Below are 17,223 nucleotides of genomic sequence, written 5' to 3' on the forward strand. Positions count from 1 at the left end.
TCCAAAAGAATAAGAAAGATGGCTGGAAAAGACAGCTGACCGGAACTTGTGTAAGAATTACCTCAGAAATGTTTTTGTCAGTTTCTTTTCTTTTCTCTTCCAGTTTCCTTTCAATACCTACAATTCCTACAGCCCTTATTCTTCCTGGCTGAAAAACAAAAGTAGAAAATAAAACGTCCAAAATAGGAAGGACACAATCTTGTGTAACCCACGATATTGTGTTTTCAGTGGTGGGAGAGGACCCACAAAGAACCCAAGAAAACAGCACACAGTTACATTCAGTTTCCTTTCAAAATATTTGTCGGTTTATTGCCATACATAATGACCTTCAAATCATTATACAGAAAAACTGAACATAACAAGAGATGGTATATTTTACTCTGTATTTTAGATATAAATTAAATTTCCTCTTCATTTTTGTTCTTTGGCAAGCTATTATATAGGTATCAGATATTCAATATGGTCTCAAATGTGCAAAAAATTATAGGTAAAATTCTGGTACTTGACAGTTATTATACAAGCTACTTTTATACATTTGAGTGTCTGTCCACGTTGGTGGTTAATTAGACTGGCTTGGAAAATGTCACCCAGTGGTACTGTCTGTTCTCTCAGATGCCACACTAATTATAAAGAACAGAATGCAGAAGGGGAATCTAACTTCTGCCACCCTGAAATTACCCTGGTAAGTAGTCATGTATTATTACTAAGCGTCTACCATCTACAGAGCACTAAATTAAGTTCTGTGAAAATCAGTTTTTAATCAGAATATCATTATTTTGTTTCTGGCAAGTTCTATAATCATAGAAGTCTTTTCCCTTAACGAAGATGCAAGTACAGAGCTGAAAATACTGAATTAGGAAACAGCTGAAAAAATACCTGGGATCCTCTATTTGCTTGCAACGACTGGGAAACTGGCATATTCTCCCATCTTCTCTGTGTCATTTCCTCTGATAAACGCCTGTAAAACTGTTATGCACACACATACACTTTAAGTGAGTCAGTCAGGCTGTGACATCCTAGTACAAATCATTACTTAACATTTCTTTAGTTGGAAGTCTGTTTGGTCATTTGCAACAAGCCTAGAATTCTCAGAGACATCAAAGGAAATCAAAGGAAGTTCTTTCCTTGGGTCAACTTCAGAAAGCACAAAGGGGGAAAAAAAAGAAGGAACTGACCTTCTACATAAAGTGAACTATTCTCAACAAAGAGATGAGTGACAATGAAGTAAGTAGACTTACTTTAAACAATCCTGCATGTGTGGATTGTTTTCAATCTGTAGCGAAACAGACACAGTGCCAAGAAAAATACACAACCGTTATCCATGAAGGAAGCTGAGAATAATTTGTCTAGTTAAAATGTGAGGCCAGATATTAGGGCCAAAACATACCTATGCTCATAAAAAAAAAAATCAGCTCTATTTTTCAGCTACAGTGGGAATGACTTCAGTTAGTCACTTAAATTTGCTCAGTGCCTGCTGTGCAAGGAACACTGGGTCAGGTGCTACAGAGAAAAAGAACATAATTTATGATCTCGATGGGGAGATAAACACACACTTATAAATGTCTAAAGAATACTTACATAGCAAGTTATTAATCAGAACATATAAACCATGATACTATGGAATAAGAACTTAAGCGATTAGATTTGTATGGAGTTAATAAAGATAGACTGCCTGATATAAGGCTGGTGAACTTTCAGATGCTGAGGCAGTTAAACATGTCACTGCATTATACTCTGTCCTTTTATCCAAACGATAACACTGAACACTTAACTAGTAGCCTACCTAGCGTGGTGACTTAGCCTGTTTCCAGCCTCCACTCTTTCCTGTGACTACATCCTCCTGCCTCCTGTTCCCACTGAAACCTAAACTTCGTATTCTCCACTGATAAGGCTTAAGATACCACAAAAATTTTATTGTAAAAATATGGTGAAAACTGGTATGCTGAACAATATTGCCTGCCATCCTATTAACAAACAACAACAAAAATACATACGAGTACACATTTCTAGTCTGATTGTATTCATAAAGAAACTTACCTCAATCTGGCCGTGTTCTTTGAAGGACAGCTTGATGTAGGAGTTCTTACTACTCTGGAATGGGCCAGGTTCTTTGTTAGAAGGAGCTGGGTGAAGGTGAACCACTATTTTGGCACTAAAGAAAGAGCAAATGTAATATATTTAATTGTTTTTTTAAAAATCACTAATTCTATTTTCATAACTTTTAATGTATTTCAGATCACTTAAAATTCGTGTAGAAACAAACAACATCCTGAAAGGAATCCTTTTAAGGTCTGTATCAATTCAGTATTAATGAACCTTTCAAAAATATCTCTACTTAAAATCTGTAAGCTGTGAACCAAAAAATTCAAATTACTAGCACCATAGACTAAATAAAAATGTGGTTTTAGGCAGTAAGTTCAAAATAAATTTGCAGAATTTGGGGTGGTTTATGATATTGGTTTATGATTAGGTTTTCCATCTACAGAGTCATCCCCAAAGGCTACCAGGGGGCCTATAATTTCTGCCAAAGCATACAACCTTACTCATTTGAAAACAAAATGTGAAAACTTATCTGTGTAAAACTGGCCAGCTGACATTTTATTAAAACTGCATCCAAAACCAACATTCTACAGTGTCATTTTTGGAAAACGCCACTCAGTCAGCAGCATGATCTAGAGAGATATCCCACAGCAAAAACAATTCTCAAAATGCTGCTGTTCCAGGATCACAAACTACCATGATCTTTATGACTACTATTATCTTCTATGCCATCAAAAGCCATCAAAATACCATTATATTTGTTGAGTTTTATAAGTCTTTTTTTCCCAACCAGCTCAACAAACAATCTTCCATAAATACTAGCAAAACTAAAAACTCGAAGTATCTTGCATACCTAGCTTAGAGCTTTTTCTTCATGACCACTTTATAGATACACCTATTACTCAATATTACTTAGTTTAGGCCCATATAGTTGCCTAAATACCACCCTAAAATTGAAACACCACATGTGGGGCCTCCTTGATGTAACAAATGCTTTGGTTAGTGAACTGGAGCCAGGCTTGTACGGACTCTTTTTTTTTTTTTTTTACGGACTCTTCATTGGTTCCTTTGTGATGAACATCTTTAAGTGAGGTGAGTGAATAAAACTGTGTAAGGAGAAGCGCGGGACTGTGTGAAATGAACTGTCAGGCAAACAATAAACCTATGACAATTAGGATCAGGTGACTAAGCAAAAGCATCATACACTCTTTAAAACTAAAAAACCTGAGCCCTAACTATCAGAATTTGTCAAAGGAAACCCAATGAAAAGCTAAAAGATGATACAAAATTAAGTTTAAACATCCCAAAGTCAGAATAAAAAGATCCATGCTAATTTTTTCATATATTCACTTCTTGGGTGATTCAATTACTACATTTCACCAAGTTTAAGATCCACCAATGCAAAGAAGCATCTTGGGTACAGAGATGTTAAAAGGTGAAAATGCAGTACATCTTTGACTCAATGAGATACGGTAATTATTTGAGAGGAGGAGCTGGGAGCTAAAGAGAATATTTGAGAAAAGTCAACCTGGCATATTATCGAATTCCTCCTCACTGGAGATGTTTAAAAATAGACACTAATGTGAAGGTAAATATTTAACTATTTTTGTTATAGAGTTTAGATTTCCTTGGAACACAGCAGAGAAACAGTCAAATGATCTGGAACACCTTAAAGTTTGTAGAACTTCTTTTTAATTTAAATGGTCATTTTTTAATATGATTTTTTAAATTAATAATTATTATTTTTTTTGGTTGCATTGGGTCTTCATTGCTGCACACGGGCTTTCTCTAGTTGCGGTGAGCGGGGGCTACTCTTCGTTGCGGTGCCTGGGCTTCTCATTGCGGTGGCTTCTGTTGTTGCAGAGCACGGGGTCTAGGCGCGCAGACTTCAGTAGTTGTGGCACATGGGCTTAGTTGCTCCATGGTATGTGGGATCTTCCCAGACCAGGGCTCAAACCCATGTCCCCTGCATTGGCAGGCAGATTCTTAACCACTGTGCCACCAGGGAAGCCCAAGTTTGTAGAACTTAATAAGGAAAGCAATATATAAAGCAGTATATATGAATACTAGGTATCACTATCTTGTACACCTAAAACTGATATAATGTTGTACTGTCGATCATACCAAAAAAAAGAGAAAAAACTCAATAAGATGGAGAAAAGTGACAAGGTGGAAAATATAAATCAGAAAAATAGCCTACTCTAAAAATCTATGCCTTGTTAATCTCTTCAAAATATTGGTTAGCTTCTTTTATGTCAAATAAGCAATCTTTTATGCTAGCTACAACATTATAATTAAGGATGCACTGCATTTCCAGGGAAGTTTAACATTTGTTTCACTTCTACTGAAGGATCTAACTACATTAAAGCTGAAGATAAGCCCACATGGAAAAAAATTCCTTATCAGCAATATTTGTTCATAAGTTGCCCTCAATCACATGCATGTAAAGTATAAAGTGAAAATGTTTTATATACTTGAATAAACAGAAACGTTTTAACCTGTGGCTTTAAACCAAGGTGAGCACATCTCCTGGTCTGCCTGGGACAGTCCAGTTTTATGCTTGCCTGATCTAATTATAAGCAGTGTCCCTTATTACTCTAAGAAATGTCCCTGTTTGGACAATAACTCTTGTGATACTCTATTCAACACTGATATCTGAAAAAGTCGAAGTTGAGAAACTTTATGGTCAACTAGAAATAGGAGGCAAGTCAAGTATTTTTCTCAGATGGGTCATTTATGATTTCAAGTACTGAATGATACATACACAGACACAGAAAAGCAAATGACTGGGGACTTCCCTGGTGGTCCAGTGGTTAGGACTCTGTGCTTCCACTACTGAGGGCCTGGGTTCAATCCCTGGTTGGGGGACTAAGATCCCACAAGTCGCACGGCATGCTCCCCCCACAAAAAGCAAATGTCTGTGGAAATATATACAGTGACAGCCCGCCCACACTTATTTATTATGACCTGAGGATATTACAGCAACTTTAGTACTTGATTGATGCTTTAAGAATGACTTCCTATATACACTAACAAACGTAAGGTAGATAGCTAGTGGGAAGCAGCTGCATGGCACAGGGATATCGGCTCGGTGCTTTGTGACCGCCTAGAGGGGTGGGATAGGGAGGGTGGGAGGCAGGGAGGAAGAGATATGGGAACATATGTATATATATAACTGATTCACTTTGTTATAAAGCAGAAACTAACACACCATTGTAAAGCAATTATACCCCAATAAAGATGTTAAAAAAAAAAAAAGAATGACTTCCATTTATCAATGAGTTTAAAGTAGGATAATACCTTCATTTTTTTTTCCTCCCATTGTGGAGCACAGGCTCCGGACGCGCAGGCTCAGCGGCCATGGCTCACAGGTCCAGCCGCTCCGCGGCATGTGGGATCTTCCCGGACCAGGGCACGAACCCGCGTCCCCTGCATCGGCAGGCGGACTCTCAACCACTGCGCCACCAGGAAAGCCCTACCTTCTTTTTTTTAAAACATATTTCCCCCCGGTTTTGAGATATAATTGACATGTGGCACTGTATGAGTTTAAGGTGTAGAGCATAATGATTTGACTTACATACATCATGAAATGATTACCAGAGTAAATTTAGTAAACATCCAATACAAAATTAAAGAAATAGAAAAAAAAATTTTTCTTCCTTGTGATGGGAACTCTTAGGATTTACTCTCTTGATAACTATCATAGATAACGTACAGCGGTGTTAATTACATTTATAATGTTGTCTTCAATACATCACGTCCCTATTGCTTATCTATCTTATTACTGAAAGTTTGTGCCTTTTGACCACCTTCCTCCAATTTTCCCTGCCCCCCACACCCCACCTCTGGCAAACACAAACCCCATCTCTTTTTCCATGACTTCGGTTGTTTCCTTTTGAAGTATAACTGACCTCCAATACTGTTAGCTTCTGTTACACAACAGAGTGATTCTATATTTCTATACATTTCAAAATGATCCCACGATAAGTCTAGGTACGCTATGTCACCATACAAAGCTATTACTTAGTTACTGACCATATTCCCCACACTGTGCCTTTCATACCCATGACGCATTTATTTTGTAACTGGAAGTCTGTGCTTCTTAATCTCCCTCACCTACTTCCTTCCTCCCCCAGGACGATACCTTCTTAGGGGAGCTCTGACCAACAAACACAGTCATCTGATTCACTCGCACACACACAGTCACGGCCATGACTGACTGAGCAATGACTCAACCAAGTTAACAAGGACAGCTTGACTGGAAACGATTTTGTGCATAAAGACTGTAATATACAGACCTTACCTTTTCCCAATTCCAGCTGCCTGTTCTTCAATGAACACGATTTGGGAAAGAGGAATGGCCATGCAGCATTCCTGGGAGGGAATCAAAAGAAAACACGATCTGTAAGACTCGTCAGAAATCCTTGTTTTATAGATTTAATGGGGTGCCACATACCTTTAAGGTCCTTAGTAATTATAACAATAGAAAATAATAATGTTATTTTATTCCTTAAATAAACTTAAGGAAAAACTGAATGAAGACAATACTGTGGTAGCATTTTGCGGCATGGAAGAACATAAGAGGTTTAAAAGCAGCTGTCATTACCTTTGTTTTTACAGGAGCTATATCTTTTAAACAGTAGTATTTATATGAAAATTGTTTACATATAATATATTCTTATATGGAAAACAGAAAATAGAGCAGGTAAATCAAAACGACTTTAAAGAGTGTGTTATAGAGCTGATTTTTCCGCTTTATAATTTTCTATATTTCACTCACCCACCCACAATTAATTTTTAACAGAAAATACTAACGTGGCTTCCCTTTATTATTAATTATTATTAATAATAGGTCTAAGGGCTTTGATATTAGCTCCTTTACATGATAATCAAAAAAACTTATACTAAGATTAACTTAATTTATAAACATATGGTTTAAGGACGCCTACCCCTCCAGAAAAGATTTTTCTTGAATCTCTATTTCTTTAAAAAGAATTAGGCAACATTACCAGTTCTAAGGCATTCGTCACCAACCAGGCCAACATCACCACTGAGGGGGAAAAATTGGCTCTTCGGGGGCAAAACGAGTCAGAGTTTGCAGCGGTTAGTGACATGCAAAGAGACGCAGTACAGTATATAGTTTACCTGTGGAATTAAAATTTCATGGGGGAGGCAGCCAGCAATTTAAAAAATAACATAGAAAAGATTGCTTCTTTTACTGGCAACACAGAGATTTACACACAAATACACACAAACGCACACACACATTCAAGGTAAAGCTCTTTGGAATAAAGATATCAGGTCTATACATATCACTGAGTCCTCTCTTCCTAGAAATGCAAAAACGGGGGGAGGGTTTCTCCTTTTGCTGAGTGACTGAGAGGCAGTTCATCTCAGTATCTAGGTAGAAGCCTGCACTTCTCAGCAGACCTCCAAACGGGTTGTTTTCAGGACCCCTGACTGATGGGGACACTTGGGTGTGAGGGAGAATCTGATTAGTGCTTAAAAACCAGGAGCCGCTAGGATTCTCTGTACAGTAGCTGCAGACTGTGCTAGGGTTGAATGAGGGACCAGACCCTAACTCCTCTATCTGTGCCCCATTCATAGAGACCATATGAAACACACTCTTCAGACATCTGCAAACAAAAATTTATCACATGTATTCATAGTTTTGCCAGAAAGAAAAAAAAAGTGACATAAAACCTAGAACAGAAGCAAAAAACTTGATCTTACATGATTTTTCTGATCTCTCCAAATTAGACGGTGCGTACTAAGAAGGAGGGTCCCAGCATCAAATTTTATCTAGAAAAACAAGATCATCACAAAATATTAATAACCTGTCACTCAATGTGGTCCAGATTTTCTTCCCCATGAATTGCACGATAGTAAGTCAATCACATAAATAAACATTTTAGAATTAGATTTATCACAAGTTATAGAGAAGCAATGCTACACACTTCATAAGCCTTGCTAAAATTAGGAAAAAACTGGGCCTCCCTGGTGGTGCAGCGGTTGAGAATCTGTCTGCCAATGCAGGGGGACCCGGGTTCCAGCCCTGGTCTGGGAAGATCCCACATGCCGCGTAGCAACAAAGCCCGTGAGCCACAACTACTGAGCCTGTGCGTCTGGAGCCTGTGCTCCGCAGCAAGAGAGGCTGCGATAGTGAGAGGCCCGCGCACCGCAATGAAGAGTGGCTCCCACTTGCCGCAACTAGAGAAAGCTCTCGCACAGAAACGAAGACCCAACACAGCCATAAATAAATAAATAAAAATTAGGAAAAAATTGCAAACAACCTAGCTATGTAACAATACGGAAGTGGTTAAATCAAGTGTGATACATTCATACTATGAAATCCATGCAGGGGTTAAAAAGAATAGTGAGGTAGAGCTACATGAACTATCACGGAACTCGAAGACATAGGGTTAGTAGGGAAGAAAGCAATTGACAGCATATTGCATATAATGTAATCAGATAGATATAAACTCCATATCCCTCAAACTACATGTGAGATAGATCTATAAATAGATAAAGAGATGTGTGTATATATATACATATACACATATAAGTAGTAGAAAAAGGTCTAAATGGGATACTCAATGATCTGTTAACGATGGTTATCTCAGAAAAAGTGTGAGGGAATGGGTGAAAAAGAAGCAAAGGGCCCTTTTTCAAAACTATACACCTCACTATTGAGTGAATTTTTACCATCAGATTGAATTTGTGTATAACACTCATAATTTTTTTTTTTTTTTTTTTGCGGTACGCGGGCCTCACTGTTGTGGCCCCTCCTGCTGCAGAGCACAGGATCCGGATGCACAGGCTCAGCGGCCATGGCTCACGGGCCCAGCCGCTCCGCGGCATGTGGGATCTTCCCGGACCGGGGCACGAACCCGTGTCCCCTGCATCGACAGGCAGACTCTCAACCACTGCGCCACCAGGGAAGCCCTCATACAAATTTTTAAATGATTTTTAAATAATAAGAACATCCAGAAAAAAACACAAACAGATGCAAAATAGGTGTGGATGGAGACTCAATCAATGGCACTGGGACACCTGGGTTGCCCATTGCGGGCAGGCGGGAACAAAGTAAGATTATACTTAACACATTGTACCAAAATAAATTCTGGATAGATCAAATATTTGAGTTAAAAATGTATGAAAGAACTAGAAAAAAATTACAAGAAAAAATTTTAAATCACTTCAGAGTGGAGAAAGTCTTTCTAAGAAAAACATTAAACCCATTAGCATTAGAGGAAAAGATTGATCAATTCCCCTCCACACACACGCATACACACAAATTCTTCATGGCAAAAACCACCAAGGGCAAAGATGGCAGACTGGGAAAAATAATTGTAACTCACATCAGAGACAAATGTATATGTCTCCTTAATATATAAAGTACTCTTACAAATCAATAAGGAAATAGGCTATAATCCATTAGATAAATGGGCAAAGACTGTTAACAGAAAGTTCACAGGAAAGGAACTACAAATGACTCTTAAGCACATTAATTGATGCCCAACGTCACTGATGATAAGAAAAAGGCAAATTAAGACAACATCAAGATACCCCTTTTATCCATGCAATTGGCAAGGGCCCAAAAGTTTGATAACATTGTGCTGGTGACGTGTTGGGCAAATAAGCATTTGCATACATCACTGGAGGGACAAGTGCTATGGAGGGCAATGTATTATCATCTATCAAAAATATAAACACACAAATCCTTTGATCCAATCAATGCCCTTCTAGGAATTTATCCCAAAGACAAATTCACACATGTGGACAACGATATGCTACTAGGTTATTCATTGTTGTTTTTTAAAAGCGAAAGATAGGAAACAATTTAAATGTCCATCAACAGGGAAATGTACATCCACACAAGGAATGACAACTCAGTCATTAAAAAGAATCAGGAGACTCTTCATGTATTTGATAACATCTAAGATGCCATGAATTGAAGATTCATCCTGCTTCCAGGGGGGTGGGGGGGTAGAAAATGTGCACTTAGACTTAATGAAATATGGTAAATTCCCCACATAGATTAAGTGAAAAAAGCAAGTTTCAGAACTCTGTATGCATAGTATATTACAAGTTTATACTTAAAAAAGGAAAAAACAATATATTTTACGCAAACACCTGTGTATGACACATGTGTATGACTCCAGAATGAAGCACTGGTGACTTCTGAGGGGGAAGTGGGTGACAGAGAGACTAGGATGGGAGGAAGACTTAACTTTTCATGGTTTTTGAATTTTTATCAGGGGATTGTGTCACTTAGGCAAATTATAAATGTAAAAATGTTTTTTAACTATAATACAATCACAAAAATGCCAGCTATGTCTTTAGGACCAAACCTTTAATCCTCATAATTTGTTATTATGCACTGGAAGTTATACAGATAAGCAAATTTTAGAGTTGGAACCCAAAAGACTGACAAGTCAAACCCCTTCATTTGTCAAAATCAAGAAATATATTGGAAGTTTCTATTCACTTTAGTTACTAGAAAGTCGAATTTGCCATAAGGCAGGACATGCTTCTATCCTTTTGAGGAGTAACTAGTTGTTTCAAAAGTTATAATATAAAACAGAAACTCAAAGGAAAGCATCTTAGTGAGGGTCCAGGTTATTACAAATAATAATCCTTTTGAGTTTAAAATAATGTGGTGAGGGCTTCCCTCGTGGCACAGTGGTTAAGAATCCACCTGCCAATGCAGGGGACATGGGTTCGAGCCCTGGTCCGGGAAGATCCCACATGCTGCGGAGCAACCAAGCCCGTGCACCACAACTACTGAACCCATATGCCACAACTACTGAGCCTGCGCTCTAGAGCCCGTGGGCCACAACTACTGAGCCGGTGTGCCTAGAGCCCGTGCTCCACAAGAGAAGCCACCACAATGAGAAGCCCACGCACTGCAACGAAGAGTAGCCCCCGATCTCTGCAACTAGAGAAAGCCTGTGTGCAGCAACAAAGGCCCAACACAGCCCAAAATAAATAACTTAAATAAATTTTTTTTAAAAATTTAAATTTTAAAAAATAAAATAATGTGGTTAAAAATGGGTATCAAGTGAATAACCAATTAGAACATTATTATATATCATTCTTAAGTAAAAATATTCATAAATGCAATTATGTATGCACTTGACAATATATTACAAGATACTCATAATATTAATATAGAAAAAAGCAGTGTACACAGCACGGTTACACACACACACACACGTACCTGCACAATCACACACACAGGATGTGCCAAAAGTAATTGTTTACGGGTAAAGGATTACTGATTATTTCAAGTTTCTTCTTTTGGTTTACCCATATTTAACAACTTTATTACTTGTCTAATAAAAAAAGATAAAGAAATCTGTTACAGGCATATATAACTCCATGCAACTCTGAAATGTATATAAATTATTTTTTGTTAAATTGAACATAAGCAGAAACATTCTGTCAAAAAAGTCCTTTATAATAACATAACTAATACTTTTTAACATGAGTTTTAAAAAATTATTTTCTAAGAGAAATGTCTGACTGTATTACTAATATCTTAATATTAGTAAGTTTAAATAATATGGTTAATAAGCTTTAATGGGAAGAAAACTGCTGAACCATCTGGTCGAAGACACTCTGTAAGAGATTTCCACCAAGCACTTCAGCACCTCAGAGAAAAGACTTCGGAGTTCCACACTTTCCTCTGCATCTGAAGTAACACATTCACATTCCTGGCATTTAATGCGGCCTGGCTACAAATGTGTTGGTTAATGTTGCATACGCAAAACCAAATAATTGAGTTTAAGCATTTTAAAAATCTCTTTTTTGGGCTTCCCTGGTGGCGTAGTGGTTGAGAGTCCACCTGCCGATGCAGGGGACACGGGTTCGTGCCCTGGTCCGGGAAGATCCCACACGCCTTGGAGCGGCTGGGCCCGTGAGCCATGGCCGCTGAGCCTGCGCGTCCGGAGCCTGTGCTCTGCGGCGGGAGAGGCCACAACGGTGAGAGGCCCGCGTACCGGGAAAAAAAAAAAAAAAAAAATCTCTTTTTTGCCAATGAGTAAGATTTCACTTTTCCCGAAGCAAATACTTTATCAACTCGAGAGTACCTGATACATTACACAGCATAACTACATAATAGCTCTGACTAGGAAACTGCACGTTATCTGACCGAAATCCAAGCATAAGGATGTGAGTTTAAAGCTGAAGCCAGAGGACGTTCCATCACCATGTTGATGAACAATGTGCACACGTAAAGCATTGCTGCTCCCAGTGAAGACACTGTGTAATTGTTCCCTTCAGGGATTCCAAGGGATTATGAGCTCAACGGGACAGACAAGTTTAGGCTGCTTTGCTTCTACCACTCAGAGCTAGAATAATTTCAACTTAAGAGTCAATAGTTAAAATAACTTAGGCATTCGCTGAATAAGCTCTTACTGTTTTGTTCTGAGTTCACATTTCTCTGTTATAAAAGTAATATGCTGCTGAAAATCTGGAAAACATTTTTTTAAAGTCTAAAACAGAAAATGAAATCATTCGTAATCAGACCAGCCAGGGTGTGTGGATATAATCTTAAAATAAAATGAGACCAAGATATTTATAGTTTTATAACTTGCTTTTTTTCACTTAGCAGCCTATGGTTAGCCATGCCTCATGCTGATTAGGGCGTGTCATATTTAATTAACCAGTCCCTACGGTGGACATTCAGATTGCTTCCAATTTTTCCCTATACTACATAATAATAAATAATATATATATAATACTGCTGAGATGCACATCCTCGTTCATTATATTTTTATGCATCTCTGATTATTTCCAAGGGTAAATTCCTAAAAGCTGAAAGAAAATACACATTTTCTAAATCTTCTAGTGTAAGCTGGCAACTTGCCACTTTACACACCACTAACCTTCTTACATTACTTTTTAAATTAGCTGAGGTGGGCTTCCCTGGTGGCGCAGTGGTTGAGAGTCCGCCTGCCGATGCAGGGGACACGGGTTTGTGCCCCGCTCCGGGAAGATCCCACATGCCGCAGACCGGCTGCGCCCGTTAGGCACGGCCGCTGAGCCTGCGCGTCCGGAGCCTGTGCTCCGCAACGGGAGAGGCCACAACAGTGAGAGGCCCGCGTACAGCAAAAAAAAAAAAAAGAATTCGCCTACCAATGGAGGGAACACAGGTTCGAGCCCTGAGCTGGGAAGATCCCACATGCCGCGAAGCAACTAAGCTCGTGCCACAACTACTGAACCTGCACTCTAGAGCCCAAGAGCCACAACTACTGAGCCCACGTACCTAGAGCCTGTGCTCTGCAACAAGAGAAGTCACTGCAGTGAGAAGCCTGGGCATTGCAACGAAGAGTGGCCCCTGCTTACTGCAACTAGAGAAAGCCCGCGTGCAGCAACAGAGACCCAACTCAGCCATAAATAAATAAATTTTTAAAAAATAGATAAATAAATAAATTAGCTGAGGCTACAGACGCTTCTGTGAATTGAAACAAATGACCTGTCCACACTGCTTAGGAAAACAACATATTATCCGGTCACAAGGGGCCCATGAAAACTTTGCCCGTATAAACAAGCAAGAGGCACCTGAGCAGTGGAAAGAGCAATGGTCTGGCTCCACCCATTACTAACTGTGTGACCTTGGACAGGTCGCAGTTTTCTCAACCACCTACTGAGGGTCTCAGTGTGCTCATCTTCAGAGGATGTTCCATAAACATACGTAGAACATACATATTACACTATGGAAAGGGTCTGGCACTGGTGACTGCTGTGTTTTTTTGTTTGTTTGTTTGTTTGCAGTACGTGGGCCTCTCACTGCTGTGCCCTCTCCCATTTTGGAGCACAGGCTCCGGACGCGCAGGCTCAGCGGCCATGGCTCACGGGCCCAGCCACTCCACGGCATGTGGGATCTTCCCGGACAGGGGCACGAACCCGTGTCCCCTGCATCGGCAGGCGGACTCTCAACCACTGTGCCACCAGGGAAGCCCCGACTGCTGTATTTTTGAAGCGCTCCAGCAGAGTGAACAAAGCACAGTCTTTGGGAGTCTGATCAATAGAGATTTAACTCCCAGCTCTTCTGAACTAACTCAGTGGATCTTAGGGCAAGTCACTGTTGCCTCTGAGAGTTCTTTTCTCATTCAGTAGAATACTCACCTCACATGCCCATTGAGAGGATTCAATTATGTAAAGCTCCTGGCACGTAGCAGGTACACTGCTTATTCAAGGCTTTGTGTGTTTCTTTGTTTTAATGTATTTCACACCCACAGTGAGCCAGAAGATACAAAGGACGAGTAGGGAGAGTCCACTGGTCTTAGCCCTGCCCCTACTGGGGAACATGTCGGGTGCAAAGCTGAGAAGGCTGTGCAGTCTGCACTGCAGCACTGAGACCACGGGAGCTAGTGAGAGATTCTGAAAGGGCACCTGCTCAGATCCGGAGGTTGATGAGTGCAGTTTCCTGGAGTCCTCAGACCATGCGAGGTCTGGACGCCTTCCAGCAGAGGGAGAAAGCCAGGATGCAAGACTTCCCCCAGGAATCAGTCTGGCCCTCAGCCACACTAAGGACAGCTCAGCAAGTGACTGAGTAGATCCAGCCCAGGGACCACAGTGGTGAGCAGGCCTTAGAGCTTCGCTTAGGTTTCAAGACACCCATAGCCCTCCCGCACCACCCCCAGCTTGCAGAACAGTTAAGAATTCTTGACTAACAACAAGGACCTACTGTATAGCACAGGGAACTATATTCAGTATCTTGTAATAACCTATAATGGAAAAGAACCTGAAAAAGAATAGATACATCTGTACAACTGAACCACTTTTCTGTACACCTGATAATAACACAACACTGTAAATCAACTATACTCAATAAATAAAGTTATAAAAAAAGAATTCTTGATGAGATCAAAGGGTCTCGACTAAGTATTTCCCATGACTTTTTTCTTAATCCTCTGATACCTATATGTCTGCTAAAACAAGAAGCAAAAATAAATAAAAGTAAAACTAGAATTTGCTGGTTCAGCAATGGTTTTTCATATATGGGTGCTAATCGTTTGATCTTTTTATTGTTTTAAAGATACCATAAGGACTTCCCTGGTGGCGCAGTGGTTGTGAATCCACCTGCCAATGCAGGGGACACGGGTTCGAGCCCTGGTCTGGGAAGATCCCACATGCCATGGAGCAGCTAAGCCGGTGCGCCACAACTACTGAGCCTGCGTTCTAGAGCCCGCCAGCCACAACTACTGGGCCCACGTGCCACAACTACTGATCCTGACATGCCTAGAGTCGTGCTCCACAACAAGAGAAGCCACTGCAATGAGAAGCCTGTGCACCGCAACGAAGAGTGGCCCCCGCTCACCACAACTAGAGAAAGCCCGTGCGCAGCAACGAGGACCCAATGCAGCCAAAAATAAATAAATAAATTTATTAAAAAAAAAAAAACATACCACAGTTATGTTTTGTGCAGCCAACATGTCCCTAATTTGCATATTGCAATTCCATAGAACAACAGAGTGTGGGGATCGGCAAAAGCTAGACAGCCAGCAGGGAGTGGCTTTGGAGGAGACTTTGAAGACCCATCTGTCAATACCCATATTCGGACCTGAGGGTGCTGCCAAGCTCCAAGCCCCCGAGGGGGGGCAGGTTGATTAAGCTTCCCATTCTCCCCAGTTCCAAAGGTGTAACCTCGGTTTACAAAAATAAAAACATTGAGCTTGTCACTCCAACCAAAACATGCAAACCCAATTTGAGATCAAGTTAATAAAAGTACTGAAGCAGTAAACAGAGTTAAGCCAAGCAAATTATTTAAGAAAAAAAGATCTTGACTCAATAATGGAAATATGGAAAAATGCCCTCCAGTAGGGAGAGCCCCTGGGCCCCCGGTACCTCCGATGGCTGTGTAACTAACCCCTGCCCTCCACCCCCTAGAAGGAAGGAAGCCTCAAGCTTCTGTAAAGCACAGACAGAAAGAGCTCTGGGCCCAGCAAAGTTTGCGAAAGTACAGGAGGAAGTTTCTCTAAGGAAACTCCAAGGAAGGAGAAGTAGCAAGTGAAAACTTCTGGAAACCACAAATGCTAGTGAGTAAATGGGTTTTTTAATTTTTTTCTAATTCCAGTTTATACATTTCATCCAGAACAGGATGATAGTTTGTAGTCTGACGGAAGTCTCCAGTGAACGTTAATATTTCTGTGAAATACTGGCAATATTTCTTTCAATTTGCAAACACATCTCCTAAGGTTTACGCTTGGATTACCAGACATGGCCTACTCCATCACTCGACAAAACAATCAAACCGCCTTTCTACTGTCACTCCTAAAGAAAAAACAAACAAAACACAGAGCCTACAGCCAAGGAGTCCCAGGAGAGGCTAACTCCTCTTTTCGGAAATCCTTTTAAAGCCACCCCCCATCCCGCTCCGGCCGGGACCGCCTAGTCCCTCGGGCTCCCCCAGGTCCCAGCGCCCGAAGTCACGCCCGGTTCGGAGCGCAGGACCCGGCGGCCTCCGGACAAAGGCGGAACCGGCCTGCCCGTCGCCCGCCCGCCGCGATCGGGGCGAAGAATCAGGGTTCCCGGCCCGCGCCCGCCGTGCCTCCCGAAGGGGTCTCACCCCGGGTGGGAAAGGGGCCTCCGCCCGGCGCGCCCGCCCGGAGCCGTTCCCAAGTCGGGCCGGAGCCGGGCGCTGGGCCGGCGTGGACTGCGGGGGCGGCGCCGAGCGGCGAGGCCGGGCCCGCGAGTCAGGGTCCGGGAGCGAGGCCAGGCCGGCCGCCGCCCTACCTTCTCCTCGCCGTCGTAGATGCGCACTCCCCGCTGCTGGATCACCAGGGTCTCGTTGATCTCCAGGAGGCCGCTGGTCCACACGAAGCGGTCCATGGCCGCCCCCAGGCCGGCCTCCACCGCTCGCCCGCTCTGGCGCTCCCGGCGGCGAGCCGAGTGCCGGGCAGCCTGCTGCGCCCCCTGGCGGTGGGCGGGGTGGAGGCCGGCAGGGAGGTAGCGGTCCTGCCCGGTCGCTCTGGGGAACGCGCGCTGCCCCGGGGGCGCCGGGGGACGTGGCGACGTGCTTGGCGCGCCCCCTGGCGTTCCTTCCGCCAAGGGCCCGGTGGGGACGTCCACCCCATCCTTTGTCCAGCTCAGAAACAAACACAGAGTTTACATCGGACTTTGAGGGAGCCCCAACCGCAGCTTGGATTTTCTTATTGTGCTTTATTCCTGCGT

The 17,223-nt window shown here is 41.7% G+C and overlaps 1 protein-coding gene across 2 annotated transcripts in view; it reads right to left on the minus strand.

Annotated features, from left to right (window-relative positions):
• VPS36 (vacuolar protein sorting 36 homolog) overlaps window positions 1–16,961 on the minus strand; it is a 34,071-nt gene extending 17,110 nt beyond the window's left edge. Inside the window, exons 1-6 of one of the 2 annotated variants that reach the window (XM_032610964.1) lie at window positions 16,786–16,961; window positions 7,774–7,842; window positions 6,344–6,414; window positions 2,038–2,152; window positions 877–966; window positions 62–148 (exon numbers count right to left, since the gene is read on the minus strand). In XM_032610964.1, coding sequence (XP_032466855.1) covers window positions 62–148; window positions 877–966; window positions 2,038–2,152; window positions 6,344–6,414; window positions 7,774–7,842; window positions 16,786–16,881 — 528 coding nt within the window. In that variant the 5' untranslated portion in view covers window positions 16,882–16,961. Of the gene's footprint in view, window positions 1–61; window positions 149–876; window positions 967–2,037; window positions 2,153–6,343; window positions 6,415–7,773; window positions 7,843–11,263; window positions 11,335–16,785 lie in introns of those variants that run through there. The other variant, XM_032610965.1, reaches the window with a different exon arrangement.
• Window positions 16,962–17,223: the final 262 nt, after the last annotated feature.

The sequence above is a fragment of the Phocoena sinus genome, chromosome 18 (genome assembly GCF_008692025.1).
Source record: "Phocoena sinus isolate mPhoSin1 chromosome 18, mPhoSin1.pri, whole genome shotgun sequence".
In the NCBI taxonomy this organism is placed as follows: Eukaryota; Metazoa; Chordata; class Mammalia; order Artiodactyla; family Phocoenidae; genus Phocoena; species Phocoena sinus.